This window comes from Triticum aestivum, chromosome 2D (genome assembly GCF_018294505.1).
Source record: "Triticum aestivum cultivar Chinese Spring chromosome 2D, IWGSC CS RefSeq v2.1, whole genome shotgun sequence".
In the NCBI taxonomy this organism is placed as follows: domain Eukaryota; kingdom Viridiplantae; phylum Streptophyta; class Magnoliopsida; order Poales; family Poaceae; genus Triticum; species Triticum aestivum.
Window position 1 is genome coordinate 542,734,040 of NC_057799.1, and position 16,914 is coordinate 542,750,953.

At 46.9% G+C, this 16,914-nt stretch overlaps 2 protein-coding genes and 1 long non-coding RNA gene across 17 annotated transcripts; all 3 read left to right on the forward strand.

Annotated features, from left to right (window-relative positions):
• Positions 1-373: 373 nt before the first annotated feature.
• Positions 374-4,522, forward strand: LOC123049873 (probable cation transporter HKT7). The gene is made up of 3 exons (XM_044472737.1): positions 374-1,697; positions 3,720-3,944; positions 4,077-4,522. The coding sequence occupies exons 1-3, from the start codon at positions 385-387 to the stop codon at positions 4,273-4,275; spliced, it is 1,737 nt and encodes a 578-aa protein (XP_044328672.1). The 5' UTR covers positions 374-384; the 3' UTR covers positions 4,276-4,522.
• A 2,815-nt stretch (positions 4,523-7,337) lies between these two features.
• LOC123054367 (malate dehydrogenase) lies at positions 7,338-11,935 on the forward strand. 15 transcript variants are annotated; one of them, XR_006426137.1, is made up of 10 exons: positions 7,338-8,217; positions 8,621-8,724; positions 9,034-9,103; positions 9,212-9,252; positions 9,888-9,962; positions 10,041-10,142; positions 10,263-10,387; positions 10,653-10,923; positions 11,084-11,215; positions 11,498-11,935. XR_006426137.1 is itself a non-coding variant. In XM_044478132.1 (8 exons), the coding sequence occupies exons 1-8, from the start codon at positions 8,154-8,156 to the stop codon at positions 11,586-11,588; spliced, it is 672 nt and encodes a 223-aa protein (XP_044334067.1). In that variant the 5' UTR covers positions 7,340-8,153; the 3' UTR covers positions 11,589-11,935. The 15 variants fall into 15 exon arrangements, 1 of the variants encoding a protein (XP_044334067.1); XR_006426138.1 differs by having other exon boundaries at positions 11,088-11,215; positions 11,498-11,590; XR_006426142.1 differs by lacking the exon at positions 10,653-10,923 and having other exon boundaries at positions 7,339-8,217; positions 11,088-11,215; positions 11,498-11,649; positions 11,730-11,935.
• A 1,146-nt stretch (positions 11,936-13,081) lies between these two features.
• Positions 13,082-14,217, forward strand: LOC123049874 (uncharacterized). The gene is made up of 2 exons (XR_006423670.1): positions 13,082-13,136; positions 13,849-14,217. It is a non-coding gene; the product is annotated as an uncharacterized lncRNA (long non-coding RNA).
• The last annotated feature ends 2,697 nt before the right edge of the window (positions 14,218-16,914 follow it).

Genomic DNA, 16,914 nt, shown 5'->3' on the forward strand with positions numbered 1-16,914 from the left:
ACAAAAAAATGATGGTCAGAGTATGAAGATCTGGGTCAACCATTCCTAAACTAGCATTGCCACCGACCCAAACCGAGTAGTACTAGTACCACTACCATGTTACTCCCACCTAGTACATGCGTGTGGGCCTGGTGCATTACTGTATTAATATTTCGGCTGGGGTGCTATTTTTAGCAGTATTTTCGGTACTTTTAGGTATCTGGTCTCTCACTTCTCCTTGCATCTATGCTGTAGCTTTGGGGTAAATAATTTGGCCACATGTCGCATGCACTTGACCACCAAAGCATCAAAAAAAAAAAAGTACCCATCACGCGTTCGTGGCTATATATTTAGGCGTCGTACTACGCCTCAGCTCTCACAGACAGTTCGCAGCCCTGTGCATGCATGCACATCTCCCAAGTCCTAACACGTCCACACACACCACACACACACACAGCACTACGACGATCGAACATGGCCGGAGCTCATCATAAGGTCGGCGAGCTGTTGCACCACACGCCGCGGAGCTCGACGGCCGCGGTCGACAAGGCAATGTCCTCGCCCTCCAGTTCATACGCGCGGCACCACATCATCAAGGAGCGCGTGGCGCGGTGGCGGCGCGCGCTCGCCGGGCGGTTCTGGCCGCGTGTCGGCTCGCTGCTCGTCCACGTCGCCTACTTCCTCGGCGTCTCCTGGCTCGGGTACCTCCTCCTCGCGCAGCTCAGGTTCCGCGCCGGCGGCGACGGGACGAAGCGGCCCCGCGGCATCGACCTGTTCTTCACCGCCGTCTCGGCCGCGACGGTGTCCAGCATGTCCACCGTCGAGATGGAGGTGTTCTCCAACGGGCAGCTCCTCGTCCTGACCGTGCTCATGCTCGTCGGCGGTGAGGTGTTTTTATCCCTCATAGGCCTCGCGTCCAAGTGGTCCAAGCTGAGGAAGCAGGCTGCACACAAATCCCGGCGCGTGGAGATCCACCACGTCGCCGAGCTTGAGATGCCGCCAGCCGCCGCCGCTGACATCGATAACCCAACGTCTACCGCCGATGATGAGACGAGCAAGTCGCTGGAGCACGTACATGACACGAGGCTGCGGCGCGACGCGGTGCGGTCGCTGTTCTTCGTCGTCCTCGCCATCCTCCTGGCGGTGCACGTCCTCGGTGCCGGCGCCATCGTGGCGTACATCGTGCACGCGTCGCCGGCGGCGAGGCGGACGCTGCGGGACAAGGCTCTGAACGTGTGGACCTTCGCCGTGTTCACGACGGTGTCCACGTTCTCGAGCTGCGGGTACATGCCGACGAACGAGAACATGATCGTCTTCAAGCAGGACACCGGGCTGCAGCTGCTGCTCGTGCCGCAGGCGCTGGTCGGGAACACGCTGTTCCCGCCGCTGCTAGCCGCGTGCGTGCGCACCGCCGCCGCCGCGACCAGGCGCGTGGAGCTCAGGGAGACGGTGAAACAGGGCGGGGAGCTGACAGGGTACTACCACCTGCTCCCGGCGCGGCGGTGCGCGATGCTGGCGGCGACGGTGGTGGGCTTCCTCGCCGTGCAGGTGGCTATGCTGTGCGGCATGGAGTGGGGCGGCGCGCTGCGCGGGATGAGCCCGTGGGAGAAGGTGTCGAACGCGGTGTTCCTGGCGGTGAACTCCCGGCACACCGGCGAGTCGACCCTCGACCTCTCCACCCTCGCGCCGGCCATCCTCGTGCTCTTCGTGCTCATGATGTGAGTCCTCCTCGATCTGTCTTGTCTCTCTCTTTCTCCTCGCTGTCAGTCGATGCTTACGAGAATGCCATAACTGAGTTCCCTACGTTGAACCCCAGCTAGATTCCAGAAGGTAGAAGCTACTAGGATTTTATTTTCCTGTGCTTCTCAACTAAATGTTTGGCACTGATTATTCATGAACTTCCATAAATCTTTTTTTTTCAATCAAGAGCTTATATTACTCAAAACGGGGGGATTACATCGAACTGAATACAACCCGCTAGGAAAGTAGGCATATAATTAACAGTTTGTCTAATTCACATCTAGATGTTTTTTAAGGATGTCACATCTAAGCTTCCACAAATATATAATGCAGCAATAAGAAATAAAAAAAGACTAGAACAAAAAAATAGACCACAAACAGAGTGGACATCAGCTTAGATGTGACATAACTATGTCATATATAGATGTGTCATAGACAGACCCATTAATTAATCCACAAACATCTCCTTGTCTCCTCTATGGCCTGTTTTGCGCACCGCTTCATTGGCTTCCCTACTTACAAAAGTAAGCTCACAGCTAATAAAACCTCCCATTAACTCTTTGATCTCATGGCAAACGGCAGCAAAAGCTGATCTCTCTGAAAAATTAGAGTTGCACATTTTCACCATCTCCTTTGCATCACTCGCATTTGATCAACACCCAATCATCCTCATCTCATTGTGAACCTACAAACCAAAAATTAGCAAGCGCATTTCACTAGAATTGCACACCTTCAGAGAACAACTTCAGGCTTTGCAGAGAGATATTCTCTTCTTTTTTTTGTACATGGGATTAACAGGGATTTTCAACAATTTCAGGCCAAGGGTAAATGTTATTATAGACAGGCTAATTAAGCTTTGACTACCAACGCGAAAGAATAATACTGTACGTAAATAAGTGACATTTGGACATGACTGTAGTCAAACTGTTAACAATTTCTATACTGCAGTCAAACTTTTAACAAATTTCTTCACAAACAAAAGCATACTAGAATAGAAGTAGCCCCTATATAAAACGTTTTTGCAAGCTAACACTGAACTATGCGAGGACTGCATCGTGTGTACATAGTAATTGGCGTTCTTTCTTAATTCGCTTTAATTAATCTGTCGTCCAAATTGTATATACCCCGATCATTGCTGAAGATACTCCGTGCCAAGGACCAGTCCAACATGGGTGGCGAGGTGCACTTCAGGCGGTTGGCCATTGTGATTGTGGACCTCGTTTCTCAAGGAAATGCCGTTCAATAATTGAACGGAGAGGTCTTTTTCAAAACAATAGTTGAACGGAGCGGTAGAGGAATCTTCCCTCCCTGTGAAAAGATTCGAGCTCGTCAACCTCCTGGCAAAAAAGAAAAAGAAAAAAAGAAGAGCATTGCCATCCACGAGTCGACAGGCACGCACACGCGCTGGCTGACCGCATGCACCTTGGCCGGCCGGAAGAAAAACGAACCACCAGCATCGACACAAGTTGAGAATCGGAACTCTGATCGAAACGTATTCGGACGTACCGTCCAGGCCTCCATTCAGAGCGAGGCCCCATGCATCATGCACATGTCCGATTCAGTTCGCACCGTTGTAGTAGCTTCTCCACTACATTGTTCTCTGAATTCCATACATGCATGCATGGTGCAGTGGTCCATGAGAAATCGTGACCACGTACGTATTGGCAGCGAATCCGGACCCGTGCCATTCCCTGGGAATGTTTCCACTCGCCGGAATGTCCTTGCACGTCGACGTCTGGATACTGAAAGTCCGCTAGTAGGTGCCATTTTTGGGATATCTTCAGAAGAGCAAGTAGAACTGAAGCTCCCGCCCGCGAGTGCTTTCATACCGCATATCTACAATTGGACGCTCTTCTCATTATCCTCACGCACTACACAATCCCAGCGCGTTTTTCCACGAGTTTCAAATCGATAAAGCGCGTTCGTGCGGTCTTTGTAGCCACTAGCCAGGCTTGCCGTCTTGGTCGTCTCACTCACGTTCTGCTTCTTCTTGCTTGCAGGTATCTGCCTCCATACACGACATGGCTTCCATTTGGAGAGAGCTCCAGCGTGAAGGACCATCCCAGGGAGGAGACCCAGGGGGTGAGGCTGCTCAAGAGCACGCTTCTGTCACAACTCTCATACCTCGCCATCTTTGTCATCGCCATCTGCGTCACCGAGAGGGAAAAGCTCAAGGAGGACCCCCTCAACTTCAACTTGCTCAGCATCGTCGTCGAAGTCGTCAGGCAAGTCCCCTCTAACCCTAAGCAATTCAAAGCCTCAAAAAGGAAATAACATACAGTTAAAAAGTGTATACGATAAGAGCTGCAAGCCGCATCCTTCAGGAAGCTGACATTTTTCAGTGTAACGTTCTGCAGCGCTTATGGAAACGTGGGATTCTCCATGGGCTACAGCTGCAGTAGGCAGATCAGCCCGGACGGGATGTGCACTGACAGGTGGACCGGCTTTGCTGGGAGGTGGAGCGATTCCGGCAAACTCATCCTCATTCTTGTCATGCTCTTCGGGAGGATGAAAAAGTTCAGCATGAAAGCGGGCAAATCCTGGAAGCTTAGTTAGAAGAAGCAGCAGCTGATCATTTGCAGTTGCAGACACCAGTGGTCATGGAACGAGCTCCGAGTTAGGCACAAGATGGGGTTCCCCTCTTCTTTTCACCCCCTCTGTATCACTGCAATCTGCATGTCTGTATTCTTTTTAGATGCAGATTACCTTGCCACCTCACTAGTAAAAAACAGGGCTTTGGTCACAGCTCAATATACAGGGCTTTGGTCAGAGCGGCTAAAGGCATTAGTCCCAGTTCAAATGAGACCTTTAGTCCTAGTTCGTATCTCAAACCGGGACTAAAGATTAGACCTTTAGTCCCAGTTTGAGACACGAACCGGGACTAAAGGGTGCGATGCCCTTTAGTCCCGATTCGTGTCTCAAACTACATCTACTAGAAAATGATAAAACTTCAAAAAATAAAATCCTTCGAGATGTAGTTATATTACTACATCTACTAGTTAGGAAAATTAAAAAACTTAAATTTGGGCATGTTTTGCAAAAAAGTGTTATGAAAAAGTAAAACGGCTATAACTTTTGCATACGATGTCAGAAAAAAAGTATAATATATCAAAATGTTCAGCACGAAAATCCGCATCCGATTTTGACCGCCATAGGCCTGTTTGCAAATTTTTAGAATCCTCAAATTCTAAAAGGAAAAAAAGTTATGCTTAAATTTCAGTTTTTTTGAATTTTGGTTAAATCTGGTCAAACTATGGTCAAACTACTTATTCAAGAAGTATTAGTGTTACTAAATAATTATTCAAGAATATTAGTGTTACTAAATAATTATTTCAGCTTTTTTGAATTTTGGTCAAATCTGGTCAAACTATGGTCAAACTACTTATTCAACAAATATTAGTGTTACTAAATAATTATTCAAGAATATTAGTGTTACTAAATAATTATTTCATTTTTTTGAATTTTGGTCAAACTGTGGTCAAACTATGGTCAAACTACTTATTCAAGAAATATTAGTGTTACTAAATAATTTTTCAAGAATATTAGTGTTACTAAATAATTATTTCAGTTCTTTTGAATTTTGGTCAAATCTGGTCAAACTATGGTCAAACTACTTATTCAAGAAATATTAGTGTTACTAAATAATTATTGTTTTTTAGAATAATAGTTTCAAACTCAAACAGTGAAATGTGTGACTTCATGCTCAAGCTAAACTCCTGAGGGTTAATAGGATTGGCATCTTACTATTGTCAGGAAAACAACAAGTGCAGATTTGGAAACAAGGGGGAATAGAACCCGGAAGTTAAGCGTGCTTAGGCTGCAGTAGTGAGGGGATGGATGACCAGCCGGGAAGTTAGATGATTTGGAATGATGAGGGGTGATTAGAGATTAGAGGTTAAATTGAGCACTGATGAGGGGTGATTAGAGAATGTCTATGGTTTACCGTCTGCACCGACCATAGGGGTTGACAACCATGGGTCAACCGTCCTATTCGGAGTAGGCCTTCTAAAGGATGAGATAATAGCATCTACAGCCGGACTCAGCAAATCCGGCCCCTCAAAGCCCGCGGCGCGCGCCCGCAGACGCTGATCGGGCATCCCTCAAATAATGTAATCGACATCCGGACACCTCTATTATCATATCTCAAATCCATACAAACTCATGCAACTATGTCGATTCACCTACGTCGTCCGGCTACTCCATCACTACTAACTAAACATGCCATCAGACTACCAAAATTAGGCATGTTTGGCTATGGTGGAGTTCATCCACGGCTGCCCTTGCCCTTCCTGGCGCCCTTGCTGTCCTTCTCGCGGAATTACCGGTCGAACACGCAGTACGGGTCGAGCCGGATTTGCTCGTCGCCATCACTGTCCTCGTCGTCACTTTCCACCTTCTCCTCCTTCGGTGGCAGTACGACCATGGCACGGATCGCCCGGTTCTGCTCTCGGGCGAGGGCACGCGTGTTCCTCCGCTGTCGGTTCTTCATAATGCGGGCGCGGATGGCCTCCTCCTCTGCAGCTGCCCGCGCCGCCGTCGCCATTTCCGTCGCGATACGGGCCTCATCGGCCCTTATCCTCTCCTTCCCACGGCGGGCCGCCCGGTCCCGGTGGGACTCATAGTCTGCCTAACCGGTGATGGGAAAGGAGAGGAATTCCGGCTGCCATGACCACGAGGATCCAGCCTCGGAGGAACCTGAACGCTCGGTGAACCGAAGCTATGGAGTCGCGGTCGACAGATCCGTCCGTCGGCCAGGCGCTGTCCTCCCGGGAGCAGCGGGGTGCAATGTGAACTGCCATTGCCTCCTCCAACCCGCACGAGATGACACCCCAATCGACGGATCCAGACTGGTCAGAGTCCGATCCGCTGCATGCCATGGCGGAGAAGGCCGGAAACCATCGGAGGTGAGCTCGGATGGCAGAGGGGAGTGGAGTGAAGTGGCTAGGGTTTGCTCCGGCGAGCGGATGGGAACGAATATATGCGGGGTCGGGTGGGCCAGCGCGGTCCTGGTCCGACGTGACGGGCATGCCCGGGCGTCACTATATCTGTCACATATTTGGGCTGAATATGAGGGGTGTCGGTCAGCCCGGGCGTTTGAGGCCCGTTTGAGGCGTCCGTCTGGGTCGAAAAATCATGACCGGTCAGTGACCAACGGCTCGCCCAGGCTTTTGAGGAGGGTTTGGAGAGCCCGGCTATAGATGCTCTAAGCATATTTGTCAAGGCGATGGGAGAAAACGGACCAAAATATAATAACAAATCAAGATAAGGCGGTGAAGAAGGAATAGAGAACGCACTTCCAAACACCAGGCACAGGTTTTGCTGGTGACATTAAACATATAAACCCAGGCAACCCGCCATTCTGGAGGCCTTGCGCGCGCTGAGCTTCGTCGTCCGTTCAATTTTTTACTGTTCATCGATTTTGTCTTCTGGCGTTTGGTCAACCATTGGTCCTTCTGTACATCAGCAGCAGCTTCATAGGTCAGTGACGGGTGGGGCTCATTGGCTGTGGGGTCGAGAGAATTAGGTGGTTTTGCTTCGATTTTGCGTACGTGAGGGAATTTTACTGCAGTGGGGACGACGAGAACGTGGGGTGAAACCCTATCAGCCAATCCCTCGTGCTCCTCGAGCCCCGCATCCATCCTCCTCCCCCGCTATCCACTCCCCACCCTCCCCCCACACAGCCGCCGCCTCTTCCCTTCCCTCCTCATCTCGAGCCCTTCCCAGCCGACGGAGGAGCCCCCATCCCAATCCCGCGTCGGAGTTCAGAGGCAGGGGAGGTGTGGATCGATGATGGTGTAGCAAAGAAAAGGATGGGAGATCGAGGAGGGAGCGAGCCGTTGCAGAGGAGATGGGAGAAGGGGGTGCGCGGTGGTGAGGCATCGGCACCGGAGAAGCAGATCAGCGGTGCGCGGTGAAGCGGGATAGGTGACGCCGGCCGGCGCTTGCGGGTACGTCCTGCGGGATGAGACCGCAGCTCCAGTCTTCTCCCCGCGGTGGTCCACGGCGCTATCACTGTCGTCCTCAGCAGGAGGAGCGCGGGACGCAGAGGCGGCCGGCTCCGTCCTGCTCTTGTGCCATCGTACCTCTGCCTTTCTCGTCTGCCGCGCCTCAGGCTAGCAGGTGGACGGCGTGGAGAGCTCTCGTCACAAGACACAGGAGGATGGCTCTCGCCGACGCCGCGCACTGCTCCTCTCGCCTCTGTCGCGCTCTGCTCCGGCTCATCCTCGCCGCGCTCTGCTCTGGCTTGTCGTCACCGCGCTCTGCTCCGGCTTGCCACCGAAAAGGTTGTGCTTTCGGTCCAAGGAGACGATGGGTCGCCGGATCCGTCGGCCACCCCATGGACTTCGCCTGGAACGCGGGCTGGGAGGCGGCGCCGCCAGCCTGCAACCCCGACCCCGACCAACCCGGCGCCGCAGAAGGTGGAGGCGGAGTCCATGATGCTTGTCTCCGGGCCGCGCGTCGCCGTCTCCGGGCTGAGGCGAGCCGACTGCCGCGCAGGTCGTGCTCTCCACCATGTCAAGTTACCGTCCTTCGCTGGTCTTGCCGTGGATTAGGCTGTTGCGGTCCATGAGTTGACAAGTGGATTCATAAGGTCGGATTGATAAGAATCTGGATAGGAATCCTTGAGTTGGCTCGGATTGATAAGCACTAGGAATGGTGCAGCCCCCAAATCCTTGAGTTGGTTCAGAGTTAGCCTTGGCTGCTCCCCTGCTTGAAAATGGCCCTGATTTAGGTTTAGAGTTAACCTTTCTTAGGCTATTTCACACGCTATGACTGAAGTTTTTGTTCCCTGCTAAAAAGCCTTCATTTTTGTTCCCTCCGATCAGGTTCATTTTTGTGTACTGCTCCCTGCGAAGAAACCTTCATCTTATACTGCTCCCTGTTCTTATTACCCTTTCAGTGCCTACTCTCATGAAGATGAATGTGTCATGTTCGTCAATGCCGGTGGGTATATCTGAAATAACTGCAAAGGAAGCAGAAGACAATGTGCTCCCGAGAGAGATGGTAAGCAGTGCCATCAATCTTGACAATTAATTTGCTAGAATTATCGCAAGACTTGTCAAAACTGAAAATTTTGACTGCATCGGGTAAGATTGACTGAAGAAAGCAACTAAAACTTCAGAGAATATATTGTTGTTTATATAAACTGAATACTGGTGTACTGTCAATATTCAGTAGCAGAAATTAAACTTCTGAGTATATTGTACTGTCAATATTCAGAAGTAGAAATTCAGTGGTGTACCACTAAAACTGTGATGGTTCCTCTTTGCTGTGCAATGTTAACATCAGATTATCCAATGTTCCATATTTCAGCACAATATTCAATACTCTTATGTCCCGCACAATGCACCGCACAAGGTCCCTGCTCCCTTCCCTGCTGCAGGTAGCACCCTCCCTTTTGTTCAGTTTCAGTATGCAAGCGAACATGTGCAGTTCATGTGCACTGATTCTCAAAACTGAAGCATTTACATGGCCATGTTGGTTTCTTCAGTGAGGAGACGAGAGAGGAGATTGCTGGATCTGGAAATGGAGGTCAGTACCACCTACAGGACAAGAGCGCCGCTCCTCTCCGACTCTTCAAGTCTCTCATGCTCTGCTCTTTGCTCTGGCTGAATTAGAAGGTTAGGTGTGACAAAAAAACTGAAACTTTATCTCCTAATATCCCTCCATTTTTGCAAAATCAAATTTGTGTCAGCTATGTGACCAATGATCATACACTTGTTTCGAATAATCATACGCTTATCAATTTCCACGGACAGGTTAATGGTGTATACCTGCTTCTGAGCTGCCATGCAGAGACTCTGTTATCTCTTGAATTTATCCACTGCCAACTTTATCCTGCAGTCATGGATAAAGTTTGCATTAGTCTTTGCCAGCCAGGTTCCCAAAACTACAAGTTCCAGTCCTTTTATTCTGCCTTGGTCCTAATGTTAATTTTTCTGCCATATGTTAAATTTTTTGTCATATGTAGGCCAACAGATAACTTGTGTATGTTCATCTAGCTGCAAAAGAAACTTATGACTTGTGCCGTCAGTAAAAAAAATAGTAGATAGTTGAAAGGACCAGGCACAGCCATTTGCTTGCTGTGTTATACTCTCAATGAATCTTAATTATTTCTAATTTCAACAAATGACAAGACTAATCTGTCATTCACAATGTTTTTGCAGCTAGCATTAAAAGCTGATGTGTTTTATAACAGAGTGACAAATATGACTATTTGGGGTAACCATTCAACAACTCAGGTGAAGATATGATTACAAACATGGCTACTCTGTTGGTAGTGCTTTGGAGTACTGATTTGATGATTTCCACTTGAGTAGGTTCCTAATTTCTTGAATGCCAAAATTAATGGGAGGCCAGTAAAAGAAGTCATCAAAGATACAAAGTGGCTAGAAGAGGATTTTCCTATAACTGTTCAAAAGGTACACAATTCCTGATTGATTGGGACAACTAAGAGAATATTGTGTACTGATTGATTGATTGATTTCTTGAATATTTTGTATTGGCTTGAGGTCATGCAACTGCTCTCGTTGCTTACGCAGGTACATGGAGAAGGTGGTGGTGCCGCCGAGGCTGTTGCTCCCGGTGTTAGAGAGGGCGTCGCTGACCGATGCCGCCGGCTTGCCCGAGGTGGCCTGCACGTCTTCATGACCAGCCATCTCCCCAGGTGAATCCCTTCCCTTTAGGAAAATCTATCTAGCTAATTTGTTTGTTAGGATTGCAGAACGTGAATCTTCCTTAGTCATCACCAAATTGACATGCTCTGACTAACTGAAAAACAACAAAGTATTGAATGGTGCTACTCGAATGGAGTATGAAATGATTTAGTAATCACTTGTATGCAAAAAGAGGTGCACAATTTGGTGTTGTGAGAATTGAACTGGAACGGAATTTTCATGCCTATGTTTTTTTCCATGTCGACCTATCTCCAGTCGTATGCAGATCCACAGTGGATCAAGCGGAATTGGCACATTTGCTATACAGATTGCAAAGCGCCTTGGAATCAAGGTTTTTGTCACTGCAGGTTTATTGGTTCAGATAGATACAGTATATATGGTACAAAGTTGTTTTCCGGAAGCAACTCTGTTATGCCGCTCTAGAAAGCCAAAGAGAAACTAACCGCTTGCGACGTTTAAGGTGTGGATATATGCAGAAACTACAAAACCTTTGTAGCACGTATCGAAGAAGAAACTAATGGAAATGGTATTATCCTGCCATCCTCTTGTGACGCTTGATGCCCTGATGCAAAAGTAAAATAAAATTATTTGGCTTTACCAAGTTATACCCGTCAATTTCATATACATTCTAACTGTAATATGTGGAATATCTCTACAAGACCTTGATGTCATTCTGGACAACGTAGGCAGATCTTATCTCCAAGGCACTCTGGATAGCTTAGCAGTTGATGGTAGACTTTTCATCGTTGGTTTCATGTGAGGCGCTGTAATTGAAGTGAACCTGCAGGCGATGCTTGCCCGAAGACCGACTGTACAAGGTTGTATCGATCTATCTATATACAACCATGCCTCTTTCAGTTTTATGTGTTTTTTCCTGATAACACATCTTACTCTCTGAACACAATGCTCATAGGACTGTTGATGCTTTTCTGCTGTTAGAATTTCATGCTTTGTTTTTCGGCAACTGATTATGCAGTGCTATGATGTAGCTTTGTGTCTTCTAAATTATTTTTTACTCACAAATAATTTATTAGACAACGGAAGAGCTAAATGCGTACTTTTGTGTATACTTACCTCCATTCACCTGATTTCTATTTCAGCATCTCGCACAATGTATTCAGAGAGATGCTGCCACTGGTGATACATCTGTGCGAAGCCAGATCCAGAATGAGTCGACAGAGTTGGGAGTAGCGATACAACATCTGGGGGCTATGCTTTTTGAGCTTGGACGCTTAGAATGGGGCCATCTCCTGTATACATTTTTCTACTATGTCACTATCACACAAGTGATTCACAAGGTTTAAGTATTCTTATAGCTTTTTTATTTTGTAGGCTAATGTTTTTGTAAATGCTGGGCATGCTGCTTATACAAACCCCACTGGACCAAGTCCAATCATGGTTCAGGCTACCTGTATAGCTTTGCTTTCCTATCATGAACTGCTGACAACTTTGTTTTGGGCTATCATGCTAGCATGCACTGTAACATATATCACTATGTATTAACATGCTACCTAAGTATCTATTTCTTTATACATTAAGGATCTTATTATCAGTCCTTAAACAAATTTTACGTGCATGATTTGAATGCTTGGTTTGCTGTCGCCCTTTGCACCATCGGCGCAACGGGTGGTTAGCTGCTTTTTTATGTGTGAGAATGTTAGGAATGTTTCTATATGTGCCCAGATTTATTTGGTGTGCCTGCTATGTTTCACTTTCACTGCTCTTTGTTGAATAAATTGAGAAATTCTTGATTCTTTTTATGTTATTTCTTTACATGAAGGATCCAGATTAAAATCTAATGTGTTATTCTTGCTGGCTTAGTTTAAACAAATGCATTTTAGATCACCTACTTCTCAGTTCATGATTTTTGATTCGGTGTGTTGCAGCTGATTACCGGAACACACTCACCCAAAGTGTCGATCTACATCCATACATAATTTACTAAAAGAATTTTTTTGAGTTGTTTCTGCATATGCCTCTTGGTATTTACTAGGTCACCTTCGAGATTCGTTAACTAACATACATATCCTATCTACGCTTTTCAAATCCATATAATGATGCCATGTTTTTCCTTTTGAGTAGACGATTCTTTATTTATTAACCTATACATCAATATGTTGTTTCCATTGATCTCATAGTACTTTTTTGTGTGTTTCTTTATCTTGGGCTGAAAACTTATTGTCGGTTCAAGCTATTTTTAAGTCATGTATACTATGGAAGTTGTGTAAAAGAACGTTTACTGAAATGTTATGTAAAACCTATGGCTCAAAGCTAAGCTTCGGTAAATTGGAATATTTATAGATATATTTGGGAGTTTCATTAGATTAATCTGGAATTTCAAACTAATCCATTTAATTATTTGAGAGCACCAGCAACACAATTTTTGAAAAAAAAACATGCCCACCAAACGAAGGGCATGGCTATGTTGTCCATTTATGCAAATCTCTAGGAAGGAGAAACCCTCAAGAACTGCTAGGAAGGAGAAAGCCCTTCCACGTCTCCGAGCCTGACTATGCCTCCGTACGTTCCCTCTTTCGATCTGTCTCTCCCCTTCCGGTCCGTTCCGTTCCCCCCTCACGGCGCCCGTGTTCGTGTCTCCTGGCCTGACGTATGTTGACGTATGTGCGTGTGTGGTTCTTCTGCAGCTCGCGGCGAGGATTGCTGTGTCCAACCTGCCCAGGGCCCCAAGTGGAAATAGTCTGTGTGGCGCTCGTAAATAGAGAGCATTCTGGTAGAAAGGTACAGGAAAGAATAGGGAAACTTCTGTCATTTTCTTTGGTCTCTGAAAAATAAATGGTGATATGGGCTGATACATTGCTAAATTACATGATACAAACTCACTTCTCTTTTTTGATTTTTGGTTTACTTCGTTGTGCTACAATGGCTCTCCTAGGAATGTCCTTCCATGCTTTGATGTGCACAATCCAGAAAGTGCATGCATCCAGAAACCAAATAGGATTTTTTATGTGTTATCTTCTCATAAATCTTGTGCTCGTCCAATAAGAATAAGGTTTGGTGGTATTGCTTTTGTCTGTCACCCGGTAGATTTCAGACTTCAAGCTAGCTGCAGTTATTTCAGGTTATATGCGCAAATCCTTGGTGTGACATGATTGGTAACTGACCATGAATACGTTGCAATCTGATATGTCTAATTCTTGATTTATGTGGTACCATGGTCTAAAAATTGGTCCTAAAGATACATGATGTTTTTGTACAAAGTTGAGACAATTATTTTTGAACGGAGGGAGTATTAGATTATTTTGTTCCTTTTTAATTTGGTTCTAAAGATATAGTTTCTGAGTGATCATTTTGCATCAGCCAAGCTTGCCGTTGTTACAAATAATTGTTCTGTTGTCCTCAATTCACTTTCTCGGTTTTTTAATGCTACAAGCGTTATTGTTCCAGTTTTTTTTAGTTATTGATCATGCCATTTTTCTTTCTGCCTTTGTAGCTGAAAGATTAGTGAGACTGACTAAATTCTGAACATGTTCCATGTGAGAGAAATACATGTTGATTTCATCTTGAAATAATCACAGCTGAGGGACGAGGTTCGTAACTGAGGGTCATGTGCAGAGCTGGAGGAAGAAGTTGCGAGGCTTGGAACTCTCCTTGTGAAGGGCTCAGGGACAGCAGTGAGGACTATGCCCTTTAGTTGTGATTGTGATACTCCTGATGTGCAAGTAAACACTCCTGTGATACTCCTTATGCTACAATGTTGATTGTTAGTACAGAGGTGGTGACATTATTTGGTTCTTTGGTATTGATTTCATGATTTGTGGTTAATACATGACGTAATACAATCCACATTGCATTATATTTCCAGTTACATCTCCTACTTACTCACTACTAACATTCTTTCTAATTCGCTTCTTGCGCCATTGGCGCAACCAGGTCATCTAGTATTAGAAAGAACATGAAGGATTTGCACAACAACCAACAATGTGTGAAGAACTCACTCTAATAAGCAAAAACTCCTAGATTCAGATGAGTTCAAAAGATCTTGCAAAGCAGCAATTTTAAGATATAAAGCAGAAGGAAACAAACACTTTAACCCACCATGAAACTCTGCTCATTCTGGGTGCCAACCTACTTCAAGGACTACTTCTACCCATTCTCAACAACAACTACACAGAACGAGAGAACAAACTCTGTGGAAAAATTACGTGAACCATGAAGACACCATAAAAAAACTTTGTTGAGGCTTACAAGTACATTCAACAAATTACCTTGCCACCCGCGACAAGAAAAGATACAGAACAATAGAGAAGACATCATCAACAGAGACTGGCTTCCTAATCGAAAGAGAAGCAAGCCAAATATACACAAACGATATATTCAGAAACTTCCAGTTAGAGCTAAAGAACAGAACATACTACCATGACGTGGCACAAGGGAGACAGTATCTCTTAAAAAGGATTGAAACGATAGGGGGAAACCGTACCAAGGTGAAGAATTCCACAGGTCAGAATTCAGAGTAGATGTAGATGACGAAAAGGAAAAATACAAGTGCACCTTCAAGAAGATGCAAAGGGATGGCATACATTGTTGTCACGTACTTAAGGTAATGGACGATACAACAATGGTGGAACAACTGCCAAAAACTTTTATCAACCCTAGATGGACAAATAACGTAGTAGGGAGCATGGAAGCACTGACTACTAGTTAAGAAAAGAGCATGCCAGTAATAGATGACGAAAGCATGAGATTCAGCCTAGCGTACACATAAGTGGCAGAAATCTTCTCACACGGTAACAATGAAGACAAAAGATACAAAGTGCTAATGGAGTGTATGTAAGACATGAAAATTAAAGTATTGCGGCACTGTACTCGCCTCCTTCACCGAGTAACTCCGGCGGTGGTGATGATTGGTACATGGACACGGGCGCTACCACTCACATGTCAGCACATCTTGGTAACGTCATCTCTTCCTATCCAGTTCACACATCCACTCGCATCATCGTTAGCGACAACTCCTTTACCTATCACACATATCTGTCATAGTTCTTTTCCTTCTACATCCATGGCATTATCTATGTCTAACATCCTTGTCTCACCTGCACTAATCAAGAATCTTGTTTCTGTTCGTTCTTTTACTGGTGAAAATCTGGTCACTGTTGAATTTGATGAAATTGGCTTTTCTGTTAAGGAAGCCCGTACCCGATGGTTCTCCACCAGTGCGATAACCTAGACGAGCTCTACCCGGTGCACTCATCCTCCACCACCATCGCCACCCCTGTCGCCCTCTCCGCTGGTGTCAACCTCTGGCATGCTCGTTTAGGTCATTCCAATTCAGCCGCACTTCGTCATATTCTTTAGAGTTTCTCCTTCACATGTAATAAGATCGATGACCATACCTGCCATGCTTGCCATGTTGGAAAGCATGTTCGTCTTCCATTTAGTGCATCCACCACCATATCTTTGTTTCCGTTCCAATTACTTCATAGTGATATATGGACATCTCCGGTCGCGAGCAATACTGGCTATCTTTATTACCTCGTGATCTTAGACGATTTCTCACATTATGTGCAGACGTTTCCCTTATGTCGCAAGTTTGATGCACTCGCGACTCTTACGGCTTTCTATGCCTACGTCTCCACACAGTTTGGTCGTCCCATACATGTACTCCAAACCAATAATGGAAAAGAATTTGACAACCTTGCCGTTTGCACACTTCTCGCATCACATGGCACCATCTTTCGCCTCATATGTCCATACACATCTCAGCAAAACGGACGCGCTGAATGCGTGCTACGCACTCTCAATGATTGCGTCCGTACCCTTCTCTTTCATGCTAAGGTGCCTCCTCGGTTTTGGCCCGACGCACTCGCCACCGCATCTCTTCTACTTAACATACGTCCGTGTCGTGTTCGCTGGAACTATGCACCCCACGAGCTCCTCTTCGGCACTCCACCCTCGTATGATGAGCTTCGTGTCTTCGGGTGTCTTTGTTACCCTAGCATCGCCTCCACCACCCCACACAAGCTCGCACGATGCTCCCTCGCTTACATATTCCTCGGGTATCCTCCCAACACCAAAGGTTACGGGTGCTATGATCCCGTCTCCCACCACGTGTTGACCTCGCGACACGTTTACTTTGACAAGAGAGTTTTTCCCTTTCACCAAGTACCACCGGCCGCGACATCTTCGCCGCCCCCTCCTGAAGCGCTCCAGTCCTGGTGTCCTAGACGGACGAGGGCCACTGCTACGGGCGCGACCGCCTTGCCACCTCCCTCAAGCGCGGCCACCTCACCGGCCTCGTCGAGCGCGACCACCTCACCGACTACCTTGCCGGCCCTCTCACCAGCCTCCTCGGACGCAGCCACCTCGTTGGCCGCCTCGTCGGCTGCCTTGCCGGTCACCTCGGGTGTGGCCTCCTCGCCGCCCGTGGGTTCTGGATCCACGCCGAGCTCGACACCACCTTCGCCCGTCACTCCTCTAGTGGTGCCCCACCACATGATGACTCGTGCTCGCGCCGGTGTACTCCGTCCCAGCACGCGCTATGCATCTGACGAGTACG